This window comes from Ranitomeya variabilis, chromosome 4 (assembly GCF_051348905.1).
Source record: "Ranitomeya variabilis isolate aRanVar5 chromosome 4, aRanVar5.hap1, whole genome shotgun sequence".
Lineage (NCBI taxonomy): Eukaryota > Metazoa > Chordata > Amphibia > Anura > Dendrobatidae > Ranitomeya > Ranitomeya variabilis.
Window position 1 is genome coordinate 134,043,352 of NC_135235.1, and position 25,170 is coordinate 134,068,521.

At 45.4% G+C, this 25,170-nt stretch overlaps 1 protein-coding gene across 1 annotated transcript in view; it reads right to left on the reverse strand.

Annotated features, from left to right (window-relative positions):
- The window catches only part of CDH23 (cadherin related 23), a 1,745,895-nt gene that overhangs the window by 109,966 nt on the left and 1,610,759 nt on the right, over nt 1–25,170 (reverse strand). Inside the window, exon 40 of the mRNA XM_077259280.1 lies at nt 21,280–21,413. Within this exon, the coding sequence (XP_077115395.1) occupies nt 21,280–21,413 (134 nt within the window). The remainder of the gene's footprint in view (nt 1–21,279; nt 21,414–25,170) is intronic.

Genomic DNA, 25,170 nt, shown 5'->3' on the forward strand with positions numbered 1-25,170 from the left:
CAAACAAAAAAAGTCTAACCTTATCACTCCTAAACTCTTTGTGCATAATAATTTGGAACACAGTGTATATCTCAACTGGGCATTGCACTGCCACCTTGCTGTTTACTACATGTCCATAAATACACACAATTAAAAGCCTTAACATGCTATCAATGAGGTTATTGTAACGTACAGTATAGACATGGCTGTAATGACGCTGTAATACAGGTTACATTGAAACCTTTAGTGGAGAAATCCACTTTGTTATTCTTCTTTAATCACCATTTGAAGTTTTCTGATAATTAGACTTCGGTGCGCAGGGGCTGAGTCTTCTGGTCTGTGAATAACCGGCCTCATCTGTTTGAAATCTCAGCAGTGATTTGTTATTCAAAGGCCAGAGGCAGCAGAAAAGCTGGGGAATCATAGACAGGGAAAAGACCCAGCCAGGGATACTGTAGACCATTTTTCATGTTTAGTCACTGTAGCACAAACAACAGACGCCCTTGCGTTGTCATGTTCCGCAGTTCTTTTTCCTTCCTGGTGTTGTAATTTCAATGTTGTTATATATATATATATATATATATATGTAACACCCCAGGTAACCGGTTGTTACAGTGATGTTGCCTTCTTTTCGGGGAGGGTGATGTCCCGCTTGGAGGCAAGGGAGATTCTTTCTATCAGGTAAGGCACTCACATTCAACTGAATCTAGGTCAGGAAGGGGAGCTCAGGACCCGGATTCGGGGGAGCTTCCTTGGACTTTATGTATCCTGATCTGGAGGAGGAGGCAGACAGTCTGAGAGAGGAGAAGGATGTCTGGAAAAGACAGAGGGGCCAAGCAGCCACGTGGGAACTGCGACCGCTGGAAAGAGTGAGAATTTGAAGGAGTTGAATAGTGGAGGAGCTTAGAGGAAAGGAGCACAGTGGAGGAAGGGGCTAAGGAGGGGAACAGCAGAAGGAAACCCTAGGAGCCAGAGTGCAGAAACCGGGTACCGGGAGCCCGAGGTCGTGTTGTTCTCTAGGACGCACGACAGAACCGGAGGGCATAGGACTGTATGTCAATTGCCCCCATCAAGTCTGAGGTGAAGAAGTAATCTGAGAGCCCGGGTCATGATAGAGACCCTATACACAGGCTCACATTGCCTATTGTACAGACATCTGTCTTAGGACAGGAGAGAGGGGACTTTGCAACCAAGCTTCAAGCGGCAGGGACCTCGCCAACTAAAGTAGCGCAAGTAGGAAAGGCTTACGGACCTCAACTGGGAGAGGGATCCCCTATTGTCTCCAAGCCGGCTGGACCACAGCTACCCTGCACTTGGTACCCTGGACTGAGGACTGCTATCATCAGTAAACCTGGTAAAGACTGCAAACTTGTGTCCTCATTCTTTACTATACCATCGACCACACCATCGGTGTCCTATACCTGGGAAGCCCTGGGGACCCCGCTTCACCTGTGGGAAGCGTCACCATCTTGCTGCATACCATCACCCCAGAGGACCCCTTTAAGTAGCGTCAGTCCTCACTGTCCGAACACCACAGGTGGCGTCACGAACAATAGACTTTTCACAATACCCCTTAAAAGACCTTTCCCCTTCAATTAGGTGCCCAGGCCACGGACCGGGTCGCAGTCACCGTGACATCCCCTTTAAGTACCGGACCCGATACCGAATACCCCACAGCCCAGGCGGGGCATTATATATCATTATATATATATATATATATATATATATATATATAATTTTACTTATATAGTGCCAACATATCCTGCAGCACTTTACAATTATAGAGGGGATTTGTACAGACAATAGACGTTACAGCATAACAATAATCACAGCTCAAAACAGATACCAAGAGGAGTGAGGGCCCTGCTCTCAAGCTTACAAACTGTGAGGAAAAAGGGGAGACACGAGAGGTGGATGGTAACAATTGCTTTCGTTGTTCAGACCAGCCATAGTGTAAGGATCGGGTGTTCATGTAAAGCTGCATGAACCAGTTAACAGCCTAAATATGTTACAGTACAGAGACAGAGGGCTATTAAATGCATAAAGCATATGAGAACATGATGCGAGGAACCTGATTATGGTTTAAGTTTTTTGAATGGGCCATCCAAGGATAGTTAGGTTAATGCGTTGAGGCAGTAGGCCAGTGTCAACAAATGTGTTTTTAGAGCATGCTTAAAACTGTGGGGATTAATTGTATTAACCTGGGTAGTGCATTCCAAAGAATTGGCGCAGCACGTGAAAAGTCTTGGAGACGGGAGTGGGAGGTTCTGATTATTGAGGATGCTAACCTCAGGTCATTAGCAGAACGGAGAGCAGGGGTAGGGTGGTAGACTGAGACCAGGGAGGAGATGTAGGGTGGTTGTAATAACTCTGCTGGCATCACGGCATGGCCTCTCATCTCTCACACTATCCTACCCACTGCTCCAGGCCATGATGTGGTTTCTGTTTCTTACCAGCTCCATATTCTGTTCCTCTGCTCTCTGCATGCTTCCTGGCTGTGTGCATAGGGGGTCGGCGCCTGAATGAACTCTCTGGTTCTTATAGGAATCAGGTGCACTTGTCTAATCTGTTCCTGACCAATTGCCAAGAGACCTCCAGTATTTAGTGCAGCTCCACCCAGTGGACTGGGCCTGTGCAATGTGTTAGCTCAGTTTGTGTTTAGCTTCTGAGTTTGCCAGGCCTTGCTCTGTGTTACTCCCTCTCTAGAGGCTTTTCTCTGTGTTTTTGCCTTGATCTTGTCCGCCCTCCAGGAGGCAGAATATCCTGGTCCCTGTGTCTTTGTCCTTGTGTCTTGTTCCATTGCCTTGTCTGTACTTTGTCCTACCTCTGTCTCCTTATCTGTGGCTTCCTTCCCAGTTTTGTCTTTCCTTGTGTTCGCAGTCTGCTTATGCTCCGCACTCTTGCGGTTCTGCCTGCTCTGTACCTTTGTGACTTTACCCCTGCTCCGTACTCCTGCGGTTCTGCTCTGTTCTACTCTGCCTGGCTTCTGCTGATGCAGTATCTCTTGCTGTAGCTCCTCTCTGCATTCCTTGCAGTTCTGCCTTGCTTTGCTGCTGCAGAAACCTCTTGCTGCAGCTCCTCTCGACATTCCTTGTGGCTCCGTTCTGCTTGGCTGCTGCAGAAACCTCTTGCTGCAGCTCCTCTCCACATTCCTTGTGGCTCCGCTCTGCTTAGCTTCTGCAGAAATCTTTTGCTGCAGCTCCTCTCCGCATTCCTTGCGGTTCTGTTCTGCTTAGCTTTTGTTGCTATGCTATGTCTTGCTGCTCTTCCGCTCCTATCTGCAGCCTTGCACTTCTCTTCCTGTGTGAACAGGTCCCTACCTGCTCCTTCATTCTCCTTTCCTTCTGGCTTGTTTCCATACCTGCACCTCCAGTGTGAACAGGTCCCTACCTGTTCCTTCATACTACATATCCGTACCTGCACCTCCAGTGTGAACAGGTAACTACCTGTTCCTTCATATACCACACCAACCAGCCCTGTGTTCTCTGCCGTGTCTGCCAGCCCTGTGTTCTCTGCCATGCCTGCCAGCCCTGTGTTCTCTGCCATGCCTGCCAGCCCTGTGTTCTCTGCTGTGTCTCTGCCAGCCCTGTGTCTCAGTCATGCCAGCCTACTCGTCTGAGTTTCTGCCATGCTCTACTGCCAGTCCTGCCTGATGCCCGACCTGTCCTAGTGTTCCTGTTTTCCAAGTGGGATCAGCAGTCACAGACAGACACCACCCAGGAGTAGCACCTGTCAGCTGCTTGGTGCACAAGCCTGACCTCACCATCAGAGGCTCCAGTGAAAACCCAGGCAGTTGTCATAGTCACGCCCCTTCCAGGGTAGTCTGGTTTGTTGCACAGTGGGGCCACAAACCCTTCGAGCTCACGCCCACCAGTCAGGGCATGTGCGTGACAGTGGTGCTGAGCCATGGAGTGCTTTGTGGATGAGGGTAATAGTTTTGTACTGGATTCTGGAGTGGATGGGTAAATAGTGTAATAACTGGCACAAGGTAGAGGCATCGGTATAACGATTGGTGAGGAATATGATCCTGGCTGCAGCATTCAGTACAGATTGGAGAGGGGAGAGTTTGGTAAGAGGGAGGCTGATTAGTAGAGAGTTACAATAGTACAGACAAGAATGAATAAGTGAAACAGTAAGAGTTTTTGCAGAGTCAAAAGTAAGAAAAGGGCGAATTCTAGAAATGTTTTTGAAATGCAGGTAAGAAGAGCAAGCCAGTGATCAGATGTGGGGGGTGAATGAAAGCTCGGAATCAAGTATGACCCCAAGGCAGCGGGCATGTTGCTTGTAAATAATGGTGGAACCACACACAGAGATGGTGATGTCAGGCAAAGGTAAGTTAGCAGAGGGAGAGTACACGAGGAGTTCAGTTTTTGACAGGTTCAGTTTCAGATAGAGGGAGGACATGATGTTAGTGACAGCGGTAAGACAATCACTGGTGTTTTCTAAAAAGGCAGGCGTGATATCAGGAGAAGAAGTGTATAATTGGGTGTCGTCAGCATAGAGATGGTACTGGAACCGAAATCTACTGATTGTTTGTCCAATAGGGGCAGTATACAAAGAGAAGAGGAGGGGGCCTAGGACTGAAGGTGAGAGGAAGAGGAACCAGCAAAAGATACAGTGAAAGAGCGATCACAGAGATAGGAGAAGAACCAGTAGAGAACAGTGTCCTTGATGCCAATGGAGTGTAGCATAGTGAGGAGGAGCTGATGATCCACAGTATCGAATGCTGCGGAGAGAACCAAGAGAATTAGCATGGAGTAGTGACCATTAGATTTAGCTGTTAGTAGATCATTAAAGACTTTACTGAGGGCAGTTTCAGTAGAATGTAAAGAGCAGAAACCAGATTGAAGAGGGTCGAGAAGAGAGTTATCTGAGAGATAGTGGATAAGACAGGAGTGGACCAGGTGTTCGAGGAGTTTAGAGATGAAGGGAAGATTAGAGACAGGTCTATAAATAGCGGCACAGTTTTGGTCGAGGGATGTTTTTTTTAAGTAATAGATGTATGATGGCATGCTTAAATGAGGGAAAGATACCGGAAGAGAGAGAGAGAGGTTGAATATTTTTGTTAGGTGAGAGGTGACAGCAGGGGAAAGGGACTAGAGGAGATTTGACGGAATGGGGTCACTGGTGCTAGTGGTCGGGCGAGAAGATGCAAGGAGCCTGATTACTTATTCTTCTGTAACTGGTTCAAAGTCAGAGAGTGAACTAGATGCAATGGGGGAGGGAGGACAGTGCATGGTATGAAGGGATTGGGAGATAATTTCCTGTCGGATGTGGTAAATTTTTTCTTTGAAGTAATTGGCTAGATCGTCAGCGTGGAGATCCATGTTTGGGGCCTGCACTCTTGGGTTGAGTAGGGTAGGAAAAGTGTCAAAGAGACATTTAGGGTTATTGGACAGTGAGGTGATGAGGGTGTTAAAATAGGTTTGTTTGGAGAGGTGAAGGGCAGAGTTGTATTTTTTAAGCATGAACTTCTAATCTACCCGAAGATTTCATCCATTATATTTTCTCCACAGAGGTTCGGCACACATGGAGCACCGCTGCAGCGTGTGCCACGGTTGTCGCTGTCTGTGCCAAGTTGTTCTATGTATAGGAGGAGCAATTTCATCCAGGGGACTTTGCAGGGTTTCATTGTAATGCTTCAGTGCAGAGTCATGACATGAGATGGAGAAGATAGGGGCCAATGAGGACTGCAAGTTCTTCATAAGTTTCTGGGTGTTAATGGCCTGTATGTTTCTATAAGTGTGGAAAGTGGGGGTGACCTGAGCGGGATGGCAGTTCTTGATAGAGAATGAAAGAAGGTTGTGGTCAGAGAGTGGGAGAAAAGAGTTTGTGAAATCGTCCACTGAGCAAAGCCGGGAGAAGACCAAGTCGAGGGAGTTTCCGTCTTCATGCGTTGGAGAGTTAGTATGCCGCGAGAGGCCGAAAGAGGAGGTTAGAGATAAAAGGTGAGAAGCAGATGTGGTAGATCGCTCACTCGGCTGCATAAGGAGGTAGACATGGTTTATTGTAGGCAGCATAAACCAAGGTGTGGAAAAGTAAATACAGCCCTCACTTTATTATTATTATTATTATTATTATTAATTTATATAGCACCATTAATTCCACGGTGCTGTAAATTAGACTCGGTTACATCAAAATACAAATATCACTTACAGTAAACAAAACTAACAATGGCAGACTGATACAGAAGAGGACCCTGTCCTTGCGAGCTTACATTCTACAGGATTATAGAGAAGGAGACAATAGGTCGAGGGTTGCATGGAGGCAAGAAGGAGGTCTTGGGAGGAACGGAGGTTACGTGAGGGAAGATATTGAGAGAGTAGTTCATAAATATACGGAGGAGAAAGGTTATGAATGGCTTTGTAGGTCAGCGTTAGTAGTTTAAACTGGATACACTGGGAAATTGGGAGCCAGTGAAGGGATTTGCAAAGAGGGGAAGCAGGAGTGTAGCAAGGAGAGAGATTAATTAGTCGGGCAGCAGAGTTAAGGACAGACTGGAGGGGTGCGAGAGTGTTAGCAGGGAGGTCACAGAGGAGGATGTTGCAATAGTCAAGGCGGGAGATGATTAGGGCATGCACAAGAATTTTAGTAGAGTGAGGGCTGAGGAAAGGATGAATTCTGGAAATATTTTTGAGCTGGAGGCGACAGGAGGTGGCGAGAGCTTGGATGTGAGGTTTGAAGGACAGGACAGAGTCAAGGGTTACTCTAAGGCAGTGGATTACATGGACAGGAGAAGTGTGAATTCATTTATTCTGATAGATAGATCAGGTAGGGAGAGTATGCGAGATGGAGGAAAGATAATTAGTTCAGATTTGTTGACATTGAGTTTGAGGAAGTGAGAGGAGAAGAAGGAGGATATGGCTGATAAATACTCTGGTATTCTGGAGAACAGAGAGGTGACATCTGGGCCAGAGAGATAGATCTGAGTGTCATCAGCATATAGATGGTACTGGAAGCCATAGGACTTTGAGTTATCCCAGGCCAAGGGTATAGATTGAGAAGAGAAGGGGTCCTAGGACATAGCCTTGAGGGACACCAACAGAGAGGGGGCAGGATGAAGAGATAGTATGGGAGTAGGAAACGCTAAATGTGTGGTTGGTAAGGTATGAGGAGGTCCAGGATAGGGCGAGGTCTTTGGCACGAAAGCATGAGAGGATCTGTAGTAGGAAGCAGTGGTTAACTGTGTCGAAGGCAGAGGACAGGACTAGGAGGAGGAGTATAGGGAATTGTTAGGTGTCGAGTTCCCCCCTCTGCACAGGGGGAATCTCGAACCATCTCCGCTGCAGTCTCCCATTCTTCTACAGCCGCAGTGGAGTCTGCTCAGCGGAGACGTCGGTCCCAGCATCCAGCTCAGGCTGATACTGGACAACTGGTTACTACTGCCCTTCAAGGCTCTGTCCTTGTAGCCAGCAATGTTTAGCAGCGAGCTGGTCTTTCTGGGACTAAGTCCTGCTTTTCCCTTACTGAGCATGCCCATGGGATGACCTCCCATTGGAGGTCGGGGGTCACATGCTCAGGTCCTGTTGTGGCTCCTATTGGTCCATCTGGCAGATCTTGTAGCACTGCCGCTATATAAGGTTTGCATGGCCGCTCGGCCATACGCTAGTGCACTCTTCAAATCGTGTGTATGTTGATGAGTGAAAGTTGTTCATTAATCATCTCCTCCCTTGTGTATGACTGCTCGTGAAAGGAGGATGTCTGCTATCTAGCACCCGGCTGAGCCATCAGCAATAAACACACGAAACAGCATCTAATTGCTGTGACCGCCAGTGCGGCGCCGTGCGCTATTAGAGTGCTTTCCTATCCCAAGTCTGGGTGGTTAGTGGCGTCCGCCAGTGCGGCACTGCATGCACTCTTGTGCATTTAAGTTATTTTTGCAGTTGCTCTGACACCCCAGTTGAGTTGTCGAGCACAAGAGGTCTAGACGAACTCTAATCCTGTGTCTTGGGATTGAGTTCTGAGACTCCTTGCTTGCGCTCTTGGTGCGGTACCGCGGCCCTGTGACGCAACAGGGTTCGCTTCCTTCACACAGGGTGAAGTTAACCCGTGTTTGTATCCACATTGTACCACCATATAGTCTGTCATTACTTAGCAGTAGGTTCTATCTCTGCACGGTGGACCCCGGGCTGCGAACGCACCTTACCCTATCTTTCTAATTATTTGGTGCGTTCCGCTAGCCCTAACAGGGAATTGTCTGCTCTCTTTGGCTGTAAGTAAGTCATTCGTAAGTTTGGTCAGGGCAGTCTCAGTGGAATGGTGGGATGATCTTGACATCACATAGGTCCTGTCAGGACTCTCCATGTGGAGATAGTGTGAACACACTCCCACCCACTCTATGGAGGTCCACTAAAACCAGACTATAACATAACTCTCATTTCATCCTCTCAACACGTATCGTGCTGGAGGAAACTACTCTGGTTTTACATCACTGACGCCATTATGCGCAGTGACACGCATCTCCTCTCTATCACTTCACCAGTGACTCTGTCACATTTTATATACACTGCTCAAAAAAATAGAGGGAACAATTAAACAACAGAATATAACTCCAAGTATATCAAACTTCTGTGAAATTAAACTGTCCACTTAGGAAGCAACACTGTTTGACAATCAATTTCACATGCTGTTGTGCAAATGGAATAGACAACAGATGGAGATCATTGGCAATTATCAAGACACACTCAATAAAGGAGTGGTTCTGCAGGTGGGGACCACAGACCACATCTCAGTACCAATGCTTTCTGGCTGATGTTTTGGTCACTTTTGAATGTTGGTTGTGCTTTGACACTCGTGGTAGCATAAGATGGACTCTACAACCCACACAAGTGGCTCCTGTAGTGCAGCTCATCCAGGATTGCACATCGATGCGAGCTGTGGCAAGAAGGTTTGCTGTGTCTGTTAGCATAGTGTTCAGAGGCTGGAGGTGCTACCAGGAGACAGGCCAGTACACCAGTGATGGTATTGTGTGATGGATACGTGTCTACCTGTTTTCTCCTCATTGAGGACACCATTTATCATGACCAAATATTCAACACTGTTTGGGTAAGTGCTGCCCCAAACTTACATGGAACTTCCACAATGCTTCACTGATGACTGTAAAAATCAATTATTGTATCGCTCTCCAGCCTTTCAGTGAAAAAACTGCCTTCTCTCATAGCCAAACATTTAAAATTAAAAATTTGCCATTTTTTTCTGTATTACAGTTCCTATGTTTTTATATTTAGTTGAGTCCCTTGGCCTTGTTGAAGGTGTAACTTCATCTGGAAGACAACTTCTAGCCAAACGTTTCCAAATAATACACGGGGTAGTTGGGTCCCACTGATTGCTGCCAGTCCTGAGATGATAGCAGTGCTAAATATCCGATTTAAAAGTAGCGTTAGCAGAATGTTTCTTTCATATGCTGTGCTGTTTCCTTGGCTGACCACTGTGTTTATGGTCCTCAACAATGTCCATTTCTATGTGCTTCTTCAAAAGTGTTGGTACAGCACAACTTAAAACCCCAGTCTGCTTTGAAATATTTGCCTGGGAAAGACCTTATGGCTGCAGTGTAACTACCTTGTGTTTGGTTATTGTGCTCAGTCTTGCCATGGTGCATTACCTGTAACAAGAAACTGTCTACCACAGCTTCACCTTTATACCAAAGTTTGGTTGTACCCCATGTCGTTTTAAACCTAATGTTTCTGATTCAGATAATGACTGTGTTTCATCCTACATATTTAAGTTATGACCATTATCACCTGTTACTCATACACAGAACTGTAATCCTGCGAAATCCCTAATATTGTGCAAGTGTACCTATAAGAAATGATGCTTTGATGTGGTATTGTCACAAAGAATTGTCACAAATATTGAGTTGATTTAGACTTCTGTTTTATTCGTTCACTTTGCATTTTATTAGTTGATAAGAAATTACTGTATTTTTCAGACCATAAGACGCACTTTTTCCCCAATTTTTTTTTGGGGAAAATAGGGGTGCGTCTTATGGTCGCAATATACTTACAAATCCTGCGGCTGTGGTGGTGCGGAAGGGCTCTGTGGTGTGGTGGTGGTGGGCTGTGGCAGTGGCTCTCTGTGCTCCGTGGGGGGCTCCGCTGGCATTTCGTCAAAGCCTGGAGGCCCCCCACATCCATTGCTGCCATGTTGTGGTGGCCTCCGGGAAGATGGCCACCGGGCCGTGGGCGGCGCATGCTCAGATTCAGATCTCGTTGCCGAGATTTGAATCTGAGCATGCACCACCCCTGGCCCAGCGGCCATGTTCCCAGTGGCCATGTTCCCGGAGGCCATGTTCCTAGAGGCCACTGCAACATGGCAGCAATGGATGTGCGGGGGCCTTCGGGCTTTGAAGAAATGCCGGTGGAGCCCCCCATGGAGTACAGAGAGCCGCTGCCACTGCACCGGAGCACAGCCCCTGCCCTGGAGAACAAGCCCCCTGCCCCAGCACAGCCCCCCTGCCCCAGCACAGATCCCCTGCCCCAGCACAGAGTCCCTGCCCTAGCACAGAGTCCCTGCCCTAGCACAGAGTCCCTGCCCCAGCACAGAGCCCCTGCCCCAGCACAGTCCACTGCCCCAGAACAGAGCCCCTGCCCCAGCACAAACCTCCAGCATAAAGCCCCTGCCCCAGCGCAGCCCCCTGTCCCAGCACAGAGCCCCTGCCCCAGCAGAGAGCCCCTGCCCCAGCACAGCCCCGCTGCCCCAGTACAGAGCCCCTGCCCCAGCAAAGAGCCCTAGCACAAAGCCCCTGCCCCAGCACAGAGAACCTGCCCCAGCACAGAGCCCCTGCCCCAGCACAAAGCCCCAGCACAGAACCCCTGCCCCATCACAGAGCCCCTGCCCCAGCACAGAGCTGCCACCCCTCCCCAATGCAGAGATGCCACCACTGCACCAACATGGGATGGGATTTCCCAGAGACCACGGCACCAGCCTGGACCACCAAACAACCCCTGTGACCACTCCTCCACCTGTGCCGATCCTTTCCCTGGTAAGCTGAATTTGGACTGTAAGACGGACCCCCATTTGACACATTTTTTTCCCTATTTTCTTTCTGAAAATTTGGCGTGCGTCTTATGGTCCGGTGTGTCTTATAGTCCGAAAAATACAGTAAGTAACAATTCTATTTTTTAAACCCGTTTTGCTACATCTGCTTCAAACTATTCATTCAAATATGGGTTGATGTGTAGTAACCAGCCAGAGCCACTATACAGGTGACAGACCTGTGCTCTTCTGCTCTGTAACTGAGCACATCTGCCAAACATCAGAAACCAGGAGTGGCCGATTGACAGAGGAGCTGGGTGTCACATCTCCAAAAATCTGATAATGGTGACCTATTCTAAGGATTAGGCATCGATATAAACATACCGAACAACCCTTTTAATACTTGCTGCCTTAGCAATGGAATTAATTTTTGCCTGCCATCTACAGGGTGGGCCATTTATATGGATACACCTGGGTGTGCCATTTATAAAGTTGTATCCAAAATGGCCGACTTAAAAATGGCCGCCATGGTCACCACTCATCTTGAAAAGTTTTCCAGCTCCAATATACTAATGTGCCACAAATCCAATGTGCCCAACCTGGTGTATCCATATAAATGTCCCCCCTGTATTTACCAATATCCCCACGCACAAATATATATATACCCGCACACTATATAACACACACATGCATACATATATATGTAAAGGGAACACTAAAATCCCACATCCTAGATATCACTGAATGAAATATTCCAGTTGTAAATCTTTATTCATTACATAGTGGAATGTGTTGAGAACAATAAAACCTAAAAATGATCAACGTAAATCACAACTAATATCCCATGGAGGTTTGGAATGGAATGATGCTCAAAATCAAAGTGGAAAATGAAATTTCAGTCTGATCCAACTTCAGTGGAAATGCCTCAAGACAAAGAAATGATGCTCAGTAGTGTGTGTGTGGCCTCCACGTGCCTGTATAACCTCCCTACAATGCCTGGGCATGCTCCTGATGAGGCGGTGGATGGGCTCCTGAGGGAACTCCTCCCAGACCTGGACTAAAGCATCTGCCAACTCCCGGAAAGTCTGTTGTGCAACTTGACATTGGTGGATGGTGTGAGACATGATTTTCGAGATGTGTTCAATCGGATTCAGGTCTGGGGAACGGGCGGGCCAGTCCATAGCTTCAATGACCTCATCTTGCAGGAACTGCCGACACACTCCAGCCACATGAGGTCTGGCATTGTCCTGCATTAGGAGGAACCCAGGGCGAAACACACCAGCATATGGTCTCACAAGGGGTCTGAGGATCTCATCTCGGTACCTAATGGCAGTCAGGCTACCTCTGGCGAGGACATGGAGGGCTGTGCGGCCCTCCAAAGAAATGCCACCTCACACCATTACTGACCAACTGCCAAACCGGTCATGCTGAAGGATGTTGCAGGCAGCAGATCGCTCTCCATGGTGTCTCCAGACTCTGTCACATCTGTCACATGTGCTCAGTGTGAACCTGCTTTCATCTGTGAAGAGCACAGGGCTCCAGTCGTGAATTTGCCAATCCTGGTGCTCTGTGGCAAATGCCAAGTGTCCTGCACGGTGTTGGGCTATGAGCACAACCACCATCTGTTGACGTCGGGCACTCAGGCCATCCTCATGGAGTCGGTTTCTAACCATTTGTGCAGACACATGAACATTTGTGGCCTCCTGGAGGTCATTTTGTAGGGCTCTGGCAGTGCTCTTCCTGTTCCTCCTTGCATAAAGGCTGATGTAGCGGTCCTGCTGCTGGGCTGTTGCCCTCCTACGGCCCCCTCCACATCTCCTGGTGTACTGGCCTGTCTCCTGGTAGCGCCTCCAGCCTCTGGACACTACTCTGACAGACACAGCAAACCTTCTTGCCACAGCTCGCAATGATGTGCCATCCTGGATGAGCTACACTACCTGAGCCACTTGTGTGGGTTGTACCTTCCGTCTCATGCTACCACGAGTGTGAAAGCACAACCAACATTCAAAAGTGACCAAAACATCAGCCAGAAAGCATTGGTACTGAGATGTGGTCTGTGGTCCCCACCTGCTGAACCACTCCTTTATTGAGTGATAATTGCCAATCTTGATAATTGCCAATAATTTCCATCTGTTGTCTATTCTATTTGCACAACAGCATGTGAAATTGATTGTCAAACGGTGTTGCACACTAAGTGGACAGTTTGATTTCACAGAAGTTTGATTTACTTGGAGTTATATTCTGTTCAGGAGCATGCCCAGGCATTTGTAGGGAGGTTATACAGCCACGTGGAGGCCACACACACTACTGAGCATAATTTCCTTGTCTTGAGGCATTTCCACTGAAGCTGGATCAGCCTGTAACTTAAATTTCCACTTTGATTTTGAGCATCATTCCAAATCCAGACCTCCGTGGGATATTAGTTTTGAATTACGTTGATCATTTTTAGGTTTTATTGTTCTCAACACATTCCACTATGTAATGAATAAAGATTTACAACTGGAATATTTCATTCAGTGATATCTAGGATGTGGGATTTTAGTGTTCCCTTTGTTTTTTTGAGCAGTGTATATATACAGTCTATCTATCTATCTATCTATCTATCTATCTATCTATCTATCTATCTATCTATACTAGATGGTGGCCCAATTCTAACGCATCGGGTATTCTAGCATATATATGTATGTATATAGCAGCCACATAGTATATAGCACAGGCCTCGTAGTATATAGGAGCCATGTAGTATATAGCAGACACGCAGTATATAACATAGCCACATAGTATATAACACAGCCCACATAATATATAACACAGCCCACATAATATATAACACAGCCCACGCAGTATATAACACTGTCCACATAGTATATAACACAGGCCACGTAGTATATAGGAGCCATGTAGTATATAGCTGACAAGCAGTCTGTAACACAGCCACGTAGTATATAACACAGCCACGTAGTATATAACACAGCCCACATAATATATAACACAGCCCACGTAGTATATAGCACAGCCCACGCAGTATATAACACAGGCCACGTAGTATATAGCAGCCACGCAGTATATAACACAGCCTACATAGTATATAGCAGTGTGGGCACCATATCCCTGTTAAAAAAAATAATTAAAATAAAAAATAGTTATATACTCACCCGCCAGCGTCCAGCAAAGCTGTCCCGATGCGCGCACTGCTGCTGCCAGCTTCGCGTGACCGCTAAGCCTTCTGGGTAATTTCACAATGCATCTCTGGGAACGGAAGCTGGCGGCAGCTGCGCGCGCATCGGCGGACGACGGCAGGTGAGAATAGCATTTTTTTTTTTTTTTATTATTTTTAACATTAGATCTTTTTACTATTGATGCTGCATAGGCAGCATCAATAGTAAAAAGTTGGTCACACAGGGTTAATAGCAGCATTAACGCAGTGCGTTACCCACGGCATAACACGGTCCGTTAATACTGCCATTAACCCTGTATCAGCGCTGACTGGAGGGGAGTATGGAGCGGGCGCCTGTCACTGACTGGACGGAAGTAGGGAGGGACTAATTCTCGGCCGGACTGTGCCCGTCGCTGATTGGTCGTGGCCTGGCAGCCACGACCAATCAGCGATGCGGGATTTCCGTGACAGAAAGACAGACAGACAGACGGAAGTACCCCTTAGACAATTATATAGTAGATATATATATATATATATCTCCTGTCATGATTCCCAATGGCAGGGACATGGGCAAAAATGGACTAGCTCTAGGAAGATGGTATCTCAGGTAACCGCGATGCTGAACCTAACACGCAAATAAAAGTAGCCAGGGGGTGTGCCTACGTTGTATCCCTAGACACCTCGCGCCAGCCGGAGAGCTAACTACCCCTAGAAGAGGAATACACAGACCTGGCTTGCCTCCAGGGAAACCCCAAAAGTTATAGTAGCCCCCCACATATAATAACGGTTAGGTAAGAGGAAAACACAAACGCAGTATGAATATAGATTCAGCAAAGTAAGGCCCTCTGACTAGATAGATGAAAATACAAAAGAGGACTTCGCGGTTACCTCAAAACCCTAAGCAGCCATCCTGAAACTACCTTAACTCCGTTATCAACTCATGACACCGGAGTAGTAATTTCAGATCACTAGAGCTTCCAGCAGCACGAGAAATATAAATGCATGCTGGACAAAACAAACACAAAAAAGCCAAAGATTTCAACTTAGCTGAATTGCAGACTTGGAGCAGGTAGCAAGCAACAGAGATGCTCTGGTAACATTGATTGCCGGCACTAGAGTGACTGAGAAGCCAGACTAAATAGGAAACTCCCAATTTCCTGATGAAAACAGGTGCACTGGAAACACAAGACCAAAGTCAACCAGTACCACCAGTAGCCACCAGAGGGAGCCAAAAACAGAATTCACAACAGTACCCCCCCCTTAAGGAGGGGGCACCGAACCCTCATGAGAACCACCAGGGCGATCTGGATGCGCCCTATGAAAGGCGCGAACCAAATCAGAGGCATGAACATCAGAGGCAGTCACCCAAGAATTATCCTCCTGACCGTATCCCTTCCATTTAACCAGATATTGAAGTCTCCGTCTGGAAATACGAGAGTCCAAAATCTTCTCCACAACATACTCCAATTCACCCTCCACCAGCACAGGAGCAGGAGGCTCAACAGAAGGAACAACCGGTACCTCGTACCTCCGCAACAACGACCTATGGAAGACATTATGAATGGTGAAAGATGCTGGAAGGTCCAAACGAAAAGATACAGGATTAAGAATCTCCAAAATCTTATAAGGACCTATGAACCGAGGTTTGAACTTAGGAGAAGAGACCTTCATAGGGACAAAACGAGAAGACAACCACACCAAGTCTCCAACACGGAGATGATGACCCACACGACGATGACGATTAGCAAACTGCTGAGTCTTCTCCTGAGACAACTTCAAATTGTCCACCACATGACTCCAAATCCAGTGCAGTCTATCCACCACAGAATCCACTCCAGGACAATCCGAAGACTCCACCTGACCAGACGAAAAACGAGGGTGAAACCCTGAATTGCAAAAGAAAGGAGAAACCAGAGTAGCAGAACTGGCCCGATTATTGAGGGCAAACTCTGCCAACGGCAAAAAGGCGACCCAATCATCCTGATCAGCAGACACAAAACACCTCAAATACGTCTCCAAGGTCTGATTAGTTCGCTCCGTCTGGCCATTAGTCTGAGGATGGAACGCAGACAAAAAAGACAAATCAATGCCCATCCTGGCACAGAACGCTCGCCAGAACCTAGACACAAATTGAGATCCTCTGTCAGACACGATGTTTTCCGGGATACCATGTAAGCGAACCACATTCTGAAAAAATAAAGGAACCAACTCCGATGAAGAAGGCAATTTGGGCAAGGGTACCAAATGAACCATCTTAGAAAAACGGTCACACACCACCCAAATGACGGACATTTTCTGAGAAACCGGGAGATCCGAGATAAAGTCCATAGAGATGTGCGTCCACGGCCTCTTCGGAATAGGCAAGGACAACAACAATCCACTAGCCTGAGAACAGCAAGGCTTGGCCCGAGCACAAACATCACAAGACTGTACAAAGGTACGCACATCCCGAGACTGGGAAGGCCACCAGAAGGACCTGGCCACCAAATCTCTGGTACCAAAAATTCCAGGGTGGCCCGCCAACACAGAAGAATGAACCTCTGAGATGACTCTACTGGTCCACTCATCAGGAACAAACAATCTCCCAGACGGACAACAATCAGGCCTATCAGTCTGAAACTCCTGCAAAGCACGTCGCAAGTCTGGGGAGACAGCAGACAAAATCACTCCATCCTTAAGGATACCCGTAGGCTCAGAATCACCAGAGGAGTCAGGCTCAAAACTCCTAGAAAGAGCATCTGCCTTCACATTTTTCAAGCCCGGCAAGTATGAAACCACAAAATTAAACCGAGAGAAAAACAATGACCAGCGCGCCTGTCTAGGATTCAGACGCCTGGCGGACTCAAGGTAAATCAGATTCTTGTGATCAGTCAAGACCACCACCTGATGTCTAGCACCCTCAAGCCAATGACGCCACTCCTCAAATGCCCACTTCATAGCCAAGAGCTCCCGATTACCGACATCATAATTTCGCTCGGCGGGCGAAAACTTTCGAGAGAAGAATGCACATGGTCTCATCACTGAGCAATCGGGACTTTTCTGCGACAAAACCGCCCCCGCTCCAATCTCGGAAGCATCAACCTCAACCTGAAAAGGGAGCGAAACATCAGGCTGGCGCAACACAGGGGCAGAAGAAAAGCAGCGCTTAAGCTCCCGAAAGGCCTCCACAGCCGCAGAGGACCAATTGGCAACATCAGCACCCTTCTTAGTCAAATCAGTCAGAGGTTTAGCAACACTTGAAAACCCAGTTATAAATCGACGATAGAAATTAGCAAAGCCCAAGAACTTCTGAAGACTCTTCAGGGAAGTAGGCTGCGTCCAATCACAAATAGCCCGAACCTTGACAGGATCCATCTCAACAGAAGAAGGGGAAAAAATATACCCCAAAAAGGAGATCTTCTGAACCCCAAAGATACACTTTGAACCCTTTACAAACAGAGAATTGGACCGCAAAACCTGAAAAACCTTCCTAACCTGTTGAACATGCGACTCCCAGTCATCCAAAAAAATCAAAATATCATCCAAATACACAATCATAAACTTATCCAGGTATTTACGGAAAATATCGTGCATAAAGGACTGAAAGACTGAAGGAGCATTAGAAAGACCAAAAGGCATTACCAAATACTCAAAATGGCCCTCGGGCGTATTAAATGCAGTTTTCCACTCATCTCCCTGCTTGATCCGCACCAAATTATACGCACCCCGAAGATCAACCTTAGAGAACCACTTTGCCCCTTTAATACGAGCAAATAAATCAGTCAATAGTGGCAAAGGATACTGGTATTTGACTGTAATCTTATTCAACAGGCGATAATCAATACAGGGCCTCAGGGAGCCATCTTTTTTACCCACGAAAAAAAAACCTGCTCCTAAAGGGGATGAGGATGGACGGATATGTCCCTTTTCCAAGGACTCCTTAATATACTCTCGGATAGCAGCATGCTCAGGCACAGATAGATTGAACAAACGACCCTTGGGAAACTTGCTGCCCGGAAACAAGTCTATAGCACAATCGCAATCCCGGTGAGGGGGGAGAGAACTAAGTTTAGGCTCCTCAAAAACATCACCATAATCAGACAAAAATGCCGGAATTTCAGAGGGAGTAGATGAAGCAATGGAAACCAAAGGTACTTCCCCATGAGCCCCCCGACATCCCCAACTTAACACAAACATTGTTTTCCAGTCAAGGACTGGATTATGAGTTTGCAACCATGGCAATCCAAGCACTAAGACATCATGCAAGTTATGCAACACAAGGAAGCGAATCACCTCCCGATGGTCAGGAGTCATACACATAGTCACTTGTGTCCAGAACTGTGGTTTATTCTTAGCCAAAGGTGTGGAGTCGATACCCTTCAGAGGGATAGGAACTTCCAAAGGCTCTAGGCTAAACCCACAACGTCTGGCAAAGGACCAATCCATAAGACTCAAGGAAGCGCCAGAATCCACATAGGCATCCACAGTAATAGTTGATAATGAACAGATCAAAGTTACAGACAAAATAAACTTAGACTGTAAGGTGCCAATTGCAAAAGACTTATCAACCTTTTTTGTGCGTTTAGAGCATGCTGATATAACATGAGCAGAATCACCACAGTAGAAGCACAACCCATTTTTACGCCTATAATTCTGCCGTTCACTTCTTGACAGAATTCTATCACATTGCATAATCTCCGGTGCCTGCTCAGAAGACACCGCCAAATGGTGCACAGGTTTGCGCTCCCGTAAACGCCGATCAATCTGAATAGCCATAGTCATGGATTCATTCAGACCTGTGGGCGTAGGAAACCCCACCATGACATCTTTAACGGCGTCAGAGAGACCTTCTCTGAAATTCGCCGCCAGGGCGCACTCATTCCACTGAGTAAGCACAGACCATTTTCGAAATTTTGGCAATATATTTCAGCTTCATCATGCCCTTGAGAGAGGGCTAGCAAGGCCTTTTCAGCCTGAATCTCCAAATTAGGTTCCTCATAGAGCAACCCCAGTGCCAGAAAAAACGCATCCACATTGAGCAGCGCAGGATCCCCTGGTGCCAATGCAAATGCCCAATTCTGGGGGTCACCCCGCAACAAGGAAATAACAATTTTAACCTGCTGAGCGGGGTCTCCAGCGGAACGAGATCTCAGAGAAAGATACAATTTACAATTGTGCTTAAAATTCAAAAAGCGAGATCTATCTCCAGAAAAGAACTCAGGTATAGGGATCTTGGGTTCAGACATAGGAGCATGTATAACATAGTCTTGGATATTTTGAACCTTAGAGGCAAGAGTATTAAGATTAGAAGCTAAACTCTGGATATCCATTTCTCAACAGCAGAGATCTGAGCCATTCAGGGGTTAAGAGGAGAGAAAAAAAAACCAAAAAAAAAACAGCAGATTGCAATTATGGCTAGACAGAACCTCTGAGTAAAAAAAAAAAAAAGTGTCAGAAACTTCTTTTTCCTCTCCTTCTTTAGCCAATACCTTTAATACATTCTGGCCGGCAATACTGTCATGATTCCCAATGGCAGGGACATGGGCAAAAACGGACTAGCTCTAGGAAGATGGTATCTCAGGTAACCGCGATGCTGAACCTAACACGCAAATAAAAGTAGCCAGGGGGTGTGCCTACGTTGTATCCCTAGACACCTCGCGCCAGCCGGAGAGCTAACTACCCCTAGAAGAGGAATACACAGACCTGGCTTGCCTCCAGGGAAACCCCAAAAGTTATAGTAGCCCCCCACATGTAATAACGGTTAGGTAAGAGGAAAACACAAACGCAGTATGAATATAGATTCAGCAAAGTAAGGCCCTCTGACTAGATAGATGAAAATACAAAAGAGGACTTCGCGGTTACCTCAAAACCCTAAGCAGCCATCCTGAAACTACCTTAACTCCGTTATCAACTCATGACACCGGAGTAGTAATTTCAGATCACTAGAGCTTCCAGCAGCAAGAGAAATATAAATGCATGCTGGACAAAACAAACACAAAAAAGCCAAAGATTTCAACTTAGCTGAATTGCAGACTTGGAGCAGGTAGCAAGCAACAGAGATGCTCTGGTAACATTGATTGCCGGCACTAGAGTGACTGAGAAGCCAGACTAAATAGGAAACTCCCAATTTCCTGATGAAAACAGGTGCACTGGAAACACAAGACCAAAGTCAACCAGTACCACCAGTAGCCACCAGAGGGAGCCAAAAACAGAATTCACAACAATCTCCTATGTATGTGGTATATTGATTGAAGTATTTATATAACAATAATAATAATTTTATTTATATAGCGCCAACATATTCCGCAGCGCTTTACAAATTATAGAGGGGACTTGTACAGACAATAGACATTACAGCAACAGAAATCACAGTTCAAAACAGATACCAGGAGGAATGAGGGCCCTGCTTGCAAGCTTACAAACTATGAGGAAAAGGGGAGACACGAGAGGTGGATGGTAACAATTGATTTAGTTATTTGGACCAGCCATAGTGTAAGGCTCGGGTGTTCATGTAAAGCTGCATGAACCAGTTAACTACTGTTTATATACAGTGTAAAGTGTATATCAGCTAGTTCTAGACTGGGTTATTTTTCCCTGTTCATGGGGACCAGGCAAATTTTTGGATTTTTTCATCTATGTAGTTTTAGGAGGTATAAAATTGTAAATGTCATTGCAGAGTAATATGCAAATCGTTCTTGTGTTCAATGTCTACATGTCATCCCAAAGTATTTATTTTATGGAGTTTGTTCACTATTGGTATATGTTTATGTATGTGGCTTATTAATTGCAGGTATACTGTAATGCCTAAAACTCAAAGAGATATTAAATTTGAGTAAGGTATGAACAATCATATATATATTTTTAAAGTTGGGGAGGAGGGGGATTTGAATTTTCACTTTAGTCAGCAAAAAACTAAAATTGGCACTAGAGATGGGAAAATTGATCTGAAGTCGGCCCATCGGCCAGGTCAGTAATCTGAGACAGCTAGACGAGAGGGCTACGAATCTCTTTAGCTTCCTGCAGTCTTGTCACGCACAACATCATCAATGCGGCATGACGAGCCCTTGATGGTTGCTCAGAGTAAACACTTGAAATAAAAATAATTTATCATTCTAGTAATAAAAATAGAGATAAAGTTTTATTGAAAAAATGTTAACACGGAAATCCATATTAAGTTGGAGTTACTTTACCGTAGCACTGAAAGAAGGAGTGCCTCTGTCTCTTGCCATAATAGTAATGTTGTAGGAAGCAATGTTTTCTCGGTCCAATTCATAGTCTTTTCTTACTCTCAAATCCCCTTCAACCGATGAAATTACAAACTCTCCTTTATAAAGAAAAAGAGAAATTTGTTATTTGATGAGCCAAGGGTAAAGATAAACTACCGCATACCATACAGTGAGCATAAGAATAACAGAGTAGACAGTAGGCTACAGAGCGTCCTCTAGTGGCAGCTGTAGACCAAAGAATGTAATGTTCTAAATCTGTGCTTATATTGGATATTTTCTATAATGATATATTATAATCAGTAAAGGTAGGTTTACAGTAGTCAATTAAATGTCTGAAAATAGGTAATCCTTTATAGATCGGCTGTCGTTTAATAGACTGCTTAGATGGGCAGACTGTTCAATGATGTGCATTGACCAATCTGTAATAGATATTTAAAGGGTATATCTTGGACTTTACAACAAACAAAAAATGCACCTAAGTAATAACAGGTAGGTAGTGGCAAGTTACCTGCCTGTTGTGCAATGTGCCGTTCTTCCCCGCACGGAGGAGTCACAGACCGCTACTGCCGGAGATTCAGAAGCCTCTGCTGATGTCATGTCGACAGAACGGAGGCTTCTTTTTCGCTCCACTCTGTTGATAGGCAGGACTGCCGATGCCATTCTAATTGACAGCTGGAGCCTTGCTGCCTAACTGGGGAAGACGGCTGTCAATCGGAATGACATTGTAAGTCAGGCCCCATCACGTCAGCAGAGGCTTCTGAATCTCCAGCAGCTATGTACTGTGACTGCTGTGTGCTGGGGAACAACGCCACCATGCATAAAAGGCGGGTAAGTTGTAATTACCTCCGTGTTAGTGCTTCGGTACATTTTTTGTTTTTTATAAAGTCCTGAATATACCCTTAAAGTGTACATAGACTACCTTTGTTCTTGGTAGTGCAAGTCCTGTTTACATGATGCTGTACAGAGAATGAGGATCGTTTCTGCAGCACAAAACAGAGCATTTGACCCGATGAACAAGCATTTTTATCTGCAGCCTGTTTATACTGTGAGACAAAGTGAAACAAGTGTTTCTAGGAATGCGCATTTACGATAATCTTTCAGTGTAAATGCACCTTACTAAGCAGCCCTTGCAATATACAAGCTAACTGTCAGCAGGGAACTGGCAGACAGTTAGCTTGATGTCCACAGTAAAAGCCCCATTGACAGAATAGTCCAGAACAGAAATAATAATCTTTATTTTTATATAGCGCTAACATATTCCACAGCGCTTTACAGCGTGCGCACATTATCATCACTGTCAGTATGTCTTTGGAATGAGCTGCTTTGTTGATGTGAAGCAGCAGAATTGCCGAAAGGAGTGGTCCATGATTGCTCAGAGCCGGCGCTGGGCAGAACAGGCAGGTAGTTAGCTGCCTGTCAATTCTAAGCCCAAAAAAAGTCCCTGATAACCTCTTTTTACCCTTACTTGGATATGTTGTTTTTTCTAAGTGTTTGACTACCCTGAAATAGCCATTTGAAATAGTTAAGTACTATTTAAAACATTTTACTTTTTTAATTTTTTTACAGAAGTGGACAAAAAACTGAAGCAGAAGCCTGTTTCATATTTTAGTCCTTTCAGTTTCCCTGAGACTTTTAAAAACATATGATTTCTGAAGAAAGACTCGAAATTATAGTTAAATGTTATAATAGCCTAGAATCACAAAGATAATAAAAGAGCAGATAAAAATAACCCAACAATTGATGTAATTTCTTTCTGTTTTCCTTTTTTAGAGCAAATTACTAAGAACTATATTTTATTCACGATAATAGTGGGTAAAATAGGCCCCAATACCACAACAGAACACATACTGGGAGCCTACAACATTTTTTAAAATTCTTATTTAATACCTAGATTCAAGGGGTAACATCTCTCCTTGCTGAGAGTGACATCTCAAGCCTGACATGCAAAGTTGAGGAGACTTTTAAGTCTTTAAATGCTCCTCTGCGAAATATGCAAATTGACTCTTCAGCGAAGGAAGAGGACTAGAACTCTAGTACCACCTTTGGCTTTTATCCTAAGTCATGTGACAAGGCTCGCTAGAGGGTCAGGTCAATATTGACTTCTAGGCTTGACTTCTAGGATAGGTGGCACTAAAAGTCTAGTTCTCTTCTGCTCGGAAGAGACTATTTGCATCGTTAATACACACATTCTATATCAATATTGTATAAAGTAGGGGTCTCAAACCATGTAGCCCAAGATCTGCATGGGGCCCATGAGGCAGTCATCTACAGCCTATGGGATACCTAAATGACATCATGATGGAGCACAGTGTGTCAGAGTAGAGGCAATGCTGGATCATTGGTGGTAGGTAAATATGTAAAGGAGGATTTTTTTAACCTTTTTCTGACATCTGCAGTACATGTACAGCACAATGGTAGATGACTTTCTGCAAATCACCCTACATGTTCAATACAGTTCGATGATGGCGTTTACAAGCAGTTGGAACCATCATCTGTGGCTGTCAAAGCTGACAATTTGCTGCAACGACCACAATTATTAGCTCTTTAGCCCTATAGACAGAGGCATATAAATAACTATTTAAAAAGGGGACACCCTCTTTTAGCCTATCAGCACTTTGTGATCCCAGAATGCAGGCAGTTGCCATGGCAATGTAATGGCCCTTAGGTCAGCCAGCTAAGGTGGCCTGTAAGGTCCTCCAAAAAAGCAGACACTAACAGGCAAAGTATCAGTGTAAAGCTGGCATAACAAATATCCTGAAGTACAAAAGTATGGCAGAATATTAGATTAGGTATCACACATGTAAAACCTAAAAATCTCATATAAAGACTAAGTTAAAAAAAGGGAAAAAAGTGAGAAAAAAAAATCAAAATAAGGTGTGAAAAAAATAAAGGAAAAATATTTTACTGCTAAAAACACTGCGTTATGGTAAAAATGAAATTAAGCAAAAAAAAGTATACGTGTAACGCTTGTCTGAGGCCACAGGCTCAAAATGCTATGTCGGACAGACTTGGCACAAGCCACTCTGTCATATTCCAGAGAAATCCTGGTACCCTTACCCTGTACAGGGATCTAGCTTTAGAACAGGACCCTGTGGATTGCTGCCTACAGAAGAGCTGCCATACATAGGCAGGAATGGTAGCCAAGCAGGGTCAGAACCAAGAAGTTATGTCAATGACAAAATCAGGATTTGTAGGAATAGTCAGAAACATAAGCTGAGGTCAAAACTGGAAAACACTAAAACCAAACAGGAGCAGAAGACACACAACTAACCCCGGAAGCACAAGCTATATCTATCAGCTTCCAGCAGTAAGCTGGAAGCTTTAGTAGGGTGTGCTGCTCTCCAATTAGCTGGAGCAGGGAGCTGATAACTTCAGCTGGACATCAAACACAAGAACATTGCCAGACTGGAAATCACTGCAGGTCCCAGCCACTCTAACCTAAGTGGCTGTATAAAGCCTGTGATCCAGAGCTTTTGTTTTTGACAGTTCCTCTATCACCAGCACCGCACGCAGAGTGAATATAGCAGTACCTAGCAACAGAAGCAGAAGCTGCAGAAGCAGACTATGGTGGAGATGTGACAATAAGTTTGATATTGCTGAGTCCGGAATGACTCAAGCTATAAAATTGTACCATAAACCATACGATGTACACCTTAAAAAAACCCAGCAATAATGTAGCTTTTATTCCATTTTTTGTGTGTCAGTATAATGAAAAAACTAACAGAACACTCATTCATTGAGTGAAATTAATTTTATAGAGTGTAAAAGATCATCATTCTCAGTGGGTGGATTACCCTGTGTAAACAAGACTCCCATTACCTAGAACTATGGCAGACTGTGCACACTGAGTGATCT